Source organism: Monopterus albus, unplaced genomic scaffold, assembly GCF_001952655.1.
Source record: "Monopterus albus unplaced genomic scaffold, M_albus_1.0 scaffold10.1, whole genome shotgun sequence".
NCBI classification, from domain to species: domain Eukaryota; kingdom Metazoa; phylum Chordata; class Actinopteri; order Synbranchiformes; family Synbranchidae; genus Monopterus; species Monopterus albus.
The window spans coordinates 2,873,706-2,882,189 of NW_018127890.1; the positions used below are offsets into that span (position 1 = coordinate 2,873,706).

Here is an 8,484-nt window from a genome sequence, read left to right on the forward strand (position 1 = left end):
TATGGAGCAGTGAGACGTATGCGCTGGAATGAGCGACTTACGCAAATACCATTCATCCCATCTCGATAACACTGACAGCTGAATTCGTGACAATTTTCTCTACGATTGTCATCTATTATATGTGTATAAAGCTTAAGAATGGCATAATAGGAGCACAAAAGCGGCAAGAGGAAGAGCAAAAGCAAGCGAGAGCTGCTAGACCGGGGGAGTCAGTGACACACAGGCAGCCAATGGCATGGTATAGTATTGGCCCATTTGTTGTTAGACAAAATATAAATGTTGATTATAAAAAAAAACATAAAAGATATCAAGATGATCTGCTGAACGTCTCACGAGTTGAATAAAGTTGAAATGGCGTTTCTAGCCCAAGGTATGCCGGAGATATTAAGCTTCCAATTTTGCCCCATTCATTTCCAATGGGGAAATTTCTGTAAAAAAAGCTGAATATCTTAAAAAGTATAAAAGTTATAAAAAAGTTGTATACAAGCACACATGTCCTTAAGGATATAAACAGTTTGATACCTCAATGGCCCTTCTAGGTGAAAGTATGTGGAAGGAGTTAGGTGCCGAAGAACAGTGGTAGAAACCAGACTAATAAAGAACAGGATATTGTGGATGCTTACGCATCCACACAATAAACTGTATTCTGACATCAAACAGGTTTGAAAATAAAGCTCAACTAATTAAATGTGCAGCGTTTTGGCTTGGTTCAGTCTCTGCTCTTGACGACCTTGTTTTCAGCTGTGAGAAGCAGCTGTTTTCAGCACACAAGGCCTGACAAACCCCACTGTCCACCAGCGGCCCAGCAGCAGACAGATACAGTCAGACTAGGTGGAGAACATAGTGGCACAATTAGCGGCAACAGCTCCAGATGTTTCTCACAGGAGTCTGTGGAGACCAAAGTAGAACTAAAGCAGTGAATATTGGACTTATATTCATCATGCGGACATGAACATAAATGGTTGATTCATTTACACAACACTTTAAATTGTTTTACAGTTTGCTTCTCATTCATACTAGTAGCAATCTACTGTATAAGGTTAGTCCTTCACTGGGCAAGAGCTCTGGTTGAAGAGGTCCCTACTGCACCTACTAGGAGGTTCAGTAGGGCGTTATCGTGTTGTCATAGTTCAACCTAAACAGGTCACATGGTTACAGCTATAAACACGGAGTGTTCCTGCTTGGGTTAATATGCTCACTGATAAAAAGATTGTTTTACACAGGAACAGCTCTGTCCTGGTGAAAAATCTGATGTTGTCTGACCCTTCCATCAACCCCGACCTCCTCCTCCTAACGGAGATTTTCTTGCTCTATATACATCACCTCATTTCCTCGTTTGCTTGTGTCATCTCTTTAGCCGCAACAGATCATCATGATTACTATATATTGGTACTGGGAGGCCCCCTCAGCCATGATTATAGAAGTGATAGTCATTGATAGTAGCTATTGTAGCAGTAGCTGACCACACTCCAGTCAAATGAGTCTGAAACCACACAGCTGATTTTGTTTGAAGAACAAAAGGCTTTGTTGCTGTTTGTCAGACAAGCAGGAGCGCTAACAAACTCCAGTGGCTCTGACAAGCTTTCATTTGCACAGCACTGTGCTTCCAGCTGAGCACACTTCCTGTCACAGGAATTATACAAAACTGATTCAAACCACCTTTGCATGACAGATAAAGTCAAAACATATGCTCTCCTTTTGCACAGCAAAAATATTGTTTGTTACTTATACATTGCATGTTTGAATATGAAATTACATTTAGGATGTGAAATAAAACTCTTGTGTGGACTATAAAGACATGTTCATGTTTTGTATGTAGCAAAAACTGCTAGATATAAAACCTGGCTCCAGTTTGGAGCCAGCTCCCATCCTAAAGCCAATTATGATGAGAATCAGTGTTAAGTTGAAGTGGATGTTTGGTTTCCTCGGAGCTCTCATTACTGTAGTTAGATCATATAGAGAGGATCCCCCTGTAAAAACTCTGTATGGGCAGAAAGGTACAGTAAAAGTCCAGTTCACAGGATGTTGATGTGGATTTATGTATGTATACATACAATTACAAATGTGAAAGAATTATTCCAATTAAAACTTGTATCATTCCTGAAATCTAACACCAATTACAACAACATGGATCAAGAAACTTGTGTAAACTCTGAGTAAACAAACTAACAAATAGATGTTAACAATGTTTATTGAACATGACACATGCTACAGGGGATCAGCAGCACTACAGATGGTACAGCATTCATGCATCTCCTCGGGCAACGACAACGCACAACACACAGGTGATACACATAAGGATGTTTGGTCCTGCAGAAGTGATGCTGTGTGGAAAAAGACAAAAGTCTTCAGTGGCTCAGAGGCACTTGAGCAGGTAGGAGTTGCACTTGGCTCCTGTGCTGCAGTCACAGAGCTTCCCGATGCGAGGCCCGAACCTCATGGCACAGCGGTCGCCCATCCCACACTGAGGAGACAGATGGTTTTCACTTACATTTAACAAAAATCTTCTTTGGTAAAAAGGTTGTAAACATATCAATAATGACAGTTGTGTTTCTTTGTTGCTGGTCTAAGAGGACTTTGTATTAATTTGATTAGATTAATTGTTTTCTGTTAATTATTCTGATTTATTTGGCACAACAGGATGAGAAGGAAAGGAATTTGTCAGCGAAATGAAGAAACGCCCTTCATTAGCTCGGACTGGGCCTGTGGGCTAATTCAGCCTCATTTCTCAGTGATTCATTTCCACTCAGAGGAAACAAGACTGAGCAGTTTTTGCATCTTTCAGCTAAGTGGATTTGGGAAGCTTTGATTAGTCTGGGGATAAGACTGTTGTTGGCGTTTTCTCGTTATCTTTTATTTGCTGGCAGGGATCTTTTACTAACTGGTTTAATTAAACAGCAGTGGAGAGATGAACAAAATACAGTCACAGATGACTAAGGCTTTTCATTTAAAGGAGTTATTCTTTGTGATTAAAAGCAGAGCGTTTAGAGCTCAGGTGTGAGTGAAGAAGTTACCAGCGGGATGTTCCCTCTTTTCTCTGGGGAGGAAATCCGATTGTGCGTCCCCACCATGAGAGCCTCCAGTGCTTCCATCTGTGCAGCAGAGAAGGTCATTCACAAAAACAAAAACATCAGGGAGTGTCCGCTCATTTCCAAAAGTTCAGGCAGACATATCTGGTATATGTGCAGCTCCACAAAAATCTAAAGTAACGGTCTGTGGACTTGTGGCTCCACAGCAAAATTTATGTTACTAATCACGATACATTTATAAAAAGGAAATCCAAAGTATTTGAAGAAAAAGTCCAGATTTATCATAATAAAGAACATACTTTAAAAATGACTAGAAATATTTACTATTAGACTGAACCAAAGAAACGAGAAATGTGTTGAGTTTATAAAATCCAAATAATAGAAAGCCAGCACACAGGCCTGTACATTTAAACTTTGCAGAGCTGCTCAAACCTTTGTCTTTCCCCCAACTGCACTCAATGGGCTGGAGCCTGACTGTTAAATGCTACAGTCCCAAACGCATGACTTTTTCCACAAAAGTCACATTTTAGGGATTGAACCTGCAGTGTAGCAAGGATCCTCCTGACTTTAACCCGTCTTTACTGACCTCCCTTTATTGACGCGGGTGTGCGGAGCTCTTCAGATACTGACCAGGTCTCTGTCTGCGGCTGGTTCGGGTTTTCCCACTTTGAAGTCCTCCGCGGAGACTTCCTGGGACACCTGGCCGTGACACAGGACGGACAGCAGGCCAACAAGCAGCAGCCCGCGGAGCATCCCGGAGCTGTCCATAGAGCTGGTCCTGGTGGAGGTGGAAGACAGCAGGTCAACACTGGAGAAGCCGGGGGGGTCGCAGCAGGTCCACAGGACACTCTCCTTCTCACTCCGCACCTTCTCCTCTCTTATATACACTCATAGCCCCGCCCAAAAGGCCACTGCAGGGTTACCATGCGGGAGAGTTGCGCACAGACTCGGGAAGGCACGACAAACCCACAGCACTCACTTTTATAAATGCAATTTGCAGTTAGAATAAATCCAGTTTGGCTGCATGTGAAGAGCTTTAAAATCTCATCAGTCCCAGCAGCCGCAGAGAGAAGAACTGACCCAGAACCAGTGAATGGAGGCTTTAGCACTGCTTAGGTTTTTTCCATTCTCTTTTTTATATTCGTTTCCTTTCTTCCTGGAAGCAACTAATGGCCATAGAGACTGAAGCCAGTTCAGTGACTTAACCACCACTGAACCGCGGAAATGACCGCGCACTAAACTTCCACCATTTATTATGAAGGCCAACCTCAGCTGGTCATGGTGACCTTCATAATCATTCATGTACACTTAGTTTGATTACAGTTTGTCCAGCACCTATTGTGCATTCACTCAACACTCAGCTTTACTTTGAGCATCCAGATGTTATTTAATAAACTATTTCAAATAGTTTTAAACTTCAGTTATAAGCTAAAACAAAAAGAAACGATTAGCTTGCTGTCCACACTGACGGTGAGTAGTTGTCTTTTACTAAACAGAAGCTCTCACATCACACTCTGGTCCAACATGCTCATATTAAAAGGTCTGATTTGATGTTTTAATGGAACCCACAACTGCACAGCAGCACCAGAATTTATCTTCAACAGTCTTCACTGATGTTCTAATAACATGAGATGCAAATCAAATGGATCTCAAGTGGAGGAACGGCTGTCACTGTAGCAGCTCTGTCATATTCAGCGTTGGTTTATTTGCATGATGGCAAAGGGAGGCTGTACAGGTTCGACAAAATAATCTTAAGTCAGAAGCAGCTTCTGGAGCTTTCACTTCATGGTCTTCATTGTCACATGGAGTCTAGCCTGACTGAGTTGGCTCACTTGGTATAAATCTATCTGCTAATGACGACGTGTTTGCAACACACGAGTTAAGATGATTTTGTCAAACTGTCCAAGGTCAAGCATGAACTTTCAAGTTTAGATTGTTCAGGGTTAATGCACATACAGTAAGAGCACATTAATATCACTACAAATTAATCTTTAACAGAGCGAAATGAGAATTATGTGACAGGAATGGAAGTTGTATCATCAAGTCATTTTAAATGAAGCTGCCAAATCCACATACAAATGGTTTTCAGATGTTTATTGTTTGCCCTCCAGGTTTAACTCTGAAACTAAATTAATAGAAACTAGTTGTTTTGGTGATTTGGACATCAGGATTTCTCCTTCAGCATGTCAGATCATTTGTTCTTTCTTGTGCCAGAATTCTCTCCAGACATTTTCCAGCTCTCTACTGTGGCACAGATGCTCCGGTGGTGCCCTTTTCAAATGCAATTCTAATTTTCTGACATGTCAGACAGCCTCAGCCCTACAGTGATGTAAAAACAAACAGCTGAAATGCTCTGAGACCAGCACAGCAGGTTATTATGATCTTTTCGCATCCCACTGAAGGGCCCATTTTGGAAATCTGCGCGGCCTCCTGCGGCAGCAGACGGGAGGGGGCGCTGCGCCTGCAGTTTGGTCGCCTGAAGGCTGCTGAGCACTGTTTCCTGAAACGCATACTTCAGGATTAGGAAGAACACACCCAGTGACATCAGAGAGATTTGAAGAAGAAGAAAAAAGTCTCAGCTCAGCCTGTGCAGAGACGGATCAAGAGGACCGAAAGGTCCTTCCTGGTTTTGACAGGCTTTTGGCTCCGGAGACTTTAGAAACCAACTCCAGACTGCGCGTAAAGTTGTTACTGAAGCGAACCGTGGAGCGCAGAGAGTCGCGTTTCTCAAGAGAGGATGTCAACTTCAGACGAGACTGACGGGATCCGGCCGAGATATGGCTGTAAGTTCACATAGTTTTCTGCTCACCTTCAGGTGCCAGGCTGGCGGCTTCATGCGGCGCAGGGACGCGCAGCTCCTGAGCAGCTGGATCAGGCAAACGCTCCCAAACTTCAGAAAAGTCTCATGTGTTTGTTCCGAGTGTTCACAGTTCTTATGTTTGACAGCATGGTTACAGCCTAATTATGACTTCCGCGTTTTTATAACTCGCATAGCAGAGCCTAGAGCGGCAGGGCCCTGCTTTTAGACATGTCACAACTTTCCCCTCCAGCCAAGTTATACTTTATGTCGCATTAAAACAGAGTAGACTGAAGTTTCGTGCCCGAGAACAACCACCACCGCCCATGGAAAATTTCATTTCTACATCATTTTCATGCAAAGTTGGAAGAAATGTATCCTTCTTGTTAGTCCACCGTCTGACATCTGGATTGCACAATAGACCATTATTCTCCTTGATACATATCAAAAGAAGAAGTAGTTTACTGAGCAGACCAAACCCAGTGTTTCGGTTGTGATGAAACTCAGAAACTGGCGCCAAAGCGGAGATTTATGAAGTTTCACTGCAATCAGGCTCAGTCAGTTAAAATTAGGATTAACCTGCTCATGAGCTTTGCTGTGAGCCCGCACACGCGGGACTCACTCAGATGTGACAGGTGGTTAAACAGGGGCCTCTTTGTATTTTGCGCCCTTGTCCTGTCCCCATCCCCTTTTCTGTCATTTTGGGGGAACACCATCTTTAGATAACATTGCTCTGCAGGAGGAATCATAGTTAATGAAATGGGAATTGCCCTGTAATTTCCCCCAGCATATTTTTTTGTTTTCCCTGTATGAGGAACTGTGTCATTTACAGACAAGGCCATGCCCGCATTACACGGTCTGACAGTCCTGAGCCAGATGAGCTCATGTTAACAGGCTCCACAAATGACTAATAAATGAAGCCGACTTCTTTTTGTCAAGTGCATTAGTATGTGGGAGTGTGGAGAGACCATGGAGCTGCTGGAGTCTGTTTCCTGCTGGTGCAGTAATAAGGCACACTGTACACAGCTGTTTGTGAACAAATGGCGCCAAATGTAAATGATAACATTCACTGATTATTCTGGTGTAAATTCAACAAGATCCAGAATTTCCTTGTGATATTGCTAAGTTCCTTTGGTGCATGTTTTGGGTTGCAGCTGTCTTGGATGGAATGGAGCGGCTCACGGCCGAGGAGATGGATGAGCGGCGGCAGCAGAACATGGCCTACGAGTACTTGTGCCACCTGGAAGAGGCAAAAAGGTAAGAGGCTGCGAGGCACCTCACCCAAACCAGCGAAATCTTTGTGGAAGTCGAGGAGGGTGCGTCTGCGATGACTCAATGGATGTTGTCCAGAGTTATATAATGTAGAAAGACGGCCTGTCATTGGGGTTGCACCTGCCAGTGTTGTTGTTACTGATTATTCTCTAGTAATGGTTTGGTCACCATAGTGTAAAGTGACCACCATAAACTGCTAAACACCAAAGAAAGGATCACTTCAGACAAAGAAAAGAAGCAAGTACTCACAAATAAACAGCTGGAACTGACTCTTTGGATTTTCTGCTTGTAAAATGGCTTAAACCATTAATGGAGATTTAAAATGGCTGCTGATTAACAAATGCTTTCATCTGTAGCAGTCAGCATCCAGATTTGGACATTAGTGTGTTCAGACTTGTTTTTGCTGTTCAGCTGAGCACACAGCAGTTCATTCCCCCCCCCCCCCCCTCCGAAAGCAGATGCCACATGTCCAGTCAGATCAGGAGTCTAGATGATGTTATAGATAACAACTACAGCATGTTACACGGGATTGCTGCACTCTGATCAGTGCGCCCTTCATTAAGTAAGCGTGTATGAATTTTCTAAAGAAGCAGGTGAGGCCTGTCACTTGGTGGTCACACTCAGTCACCCACACGTGGAGCTGTTGCTAGCTGCCTGACCTTGTTAAAGTGCGTGTGTTTGCTGTTGCTGCCTCTGGAGTTGTCGCGGGCTCGCTGATTCAAAAGAGGAACGGCCGCGCGAGACAGGAAGTGACTCAGTCCCTGGTGGCTTATGTTTCTCCCACTGTTGCCACAGAAACCAGTGGTTGTCACAGCAACAGGTTCCGGTGTGAGTCTGTGCTGCTGCAAGGGTGTTTGCTCTGATGAAGAGGCTGAGTGTGTGGCTGTGGTTTGTGTGTGTGTGTCACCTGTTCTCATCCATCAGTGATATTTAGGAAGTTCCTGGAGTTACTTATGTTTGGGGCTGGGCGATGCGCCCCAAAATACTACCACTATATGTCTTTGTCATAAATACAGTATGTGTGTATAAAACCCTCAGGGTTACTTACAGTGTGTTATGGTGAGTACCACTGAATATAAAGATTGTTTACAAGAAAACTCCTGCAGTACCTTTTAATGTGAATGTACATAAATGATGATGTTTGTTGTTTTACATGTGAATCACTAATTTGATACTTCCTGCAGCCATCATGGTTTAACATTTATTCTTATTCGGCCCAGGTAAAGCTCTGCTGACCTCATGTCAGCAGTGGTGACAAACTGTAAAGCTGCTCCTCCACTTTTCCCCTCAGTCTGCATAAAACTGCAGCGGCACTGTTTGTAAAAAAAAAAAAAGGTTCCGTCCGGGGACCTGGACACAACTGCCCTCGTTAACATTTGAAATCTG

At 43.5% G+C, this 8,484-nt stretch overlaps 2 protein-coding genes across 3 annotated transcripts in view; one reads left to right on the forward strand and one right to left on the reverse strand.

Annotated features, from left to right (window-relative positions):
- Positions 1-2,173: 2,173 nt before the first annotated feature.
- Positions 2,174-6,290, reverse strand: cartl (cocaine- and amphetamine-regulated transcript-like). 2 transcript variants are annotated; one of them, XM_020589894.1, is made up of 4 exons: positions 5,839-6,290; positions 3,660-3,807; positions 3,015-3,092; positions 2,174-2,464 (listed from the first exon to the last, which is right to left on the reverse strand). In XM_020589894.1, exons 2-4 carry the CDS (start codon positions 3,795-3,797, stop codon positions 2,357-2,359), a joined length of 324 nt encoding a protein of 107 aa, XP_020445550.1. In that variant the 5' UTR covers positions 3,798-3,807; positions 5,839-6,290; the 3' UTR covers positions 2,174-2,356. The 2 variants fall into 2 exon arrangements, with proteins under 2 accessions (XP_020445550.1, XP_020445549.1); XM_020589893.1 differs by lacking the exon at positions 5,839-6,290 and having other exon boundaries at positions 3,660-3,904.
- The window catches only part of iqgap1 (IQ motif containing GTPase activating protein 1), a 45,193-nt gene continuing 42,254 nt past the window's right edge, over positions 5,546-8,484 (forward strand). The window contains exons 1-2 of the mRNA XM_020589892.1: positions 5,546-5,812; positions 6,981-7,083. Coding sequence (XP_020445548.1) covers positions 5,767-5,812; positions 6,981-7,083 — 149 coding nt within the window. The 5' untranslated portion in view covers positions 5,546-5,766. The remainder of the gene's footprint in view (positions 5,813-6,980; positions 7,084-8,484) is intronic.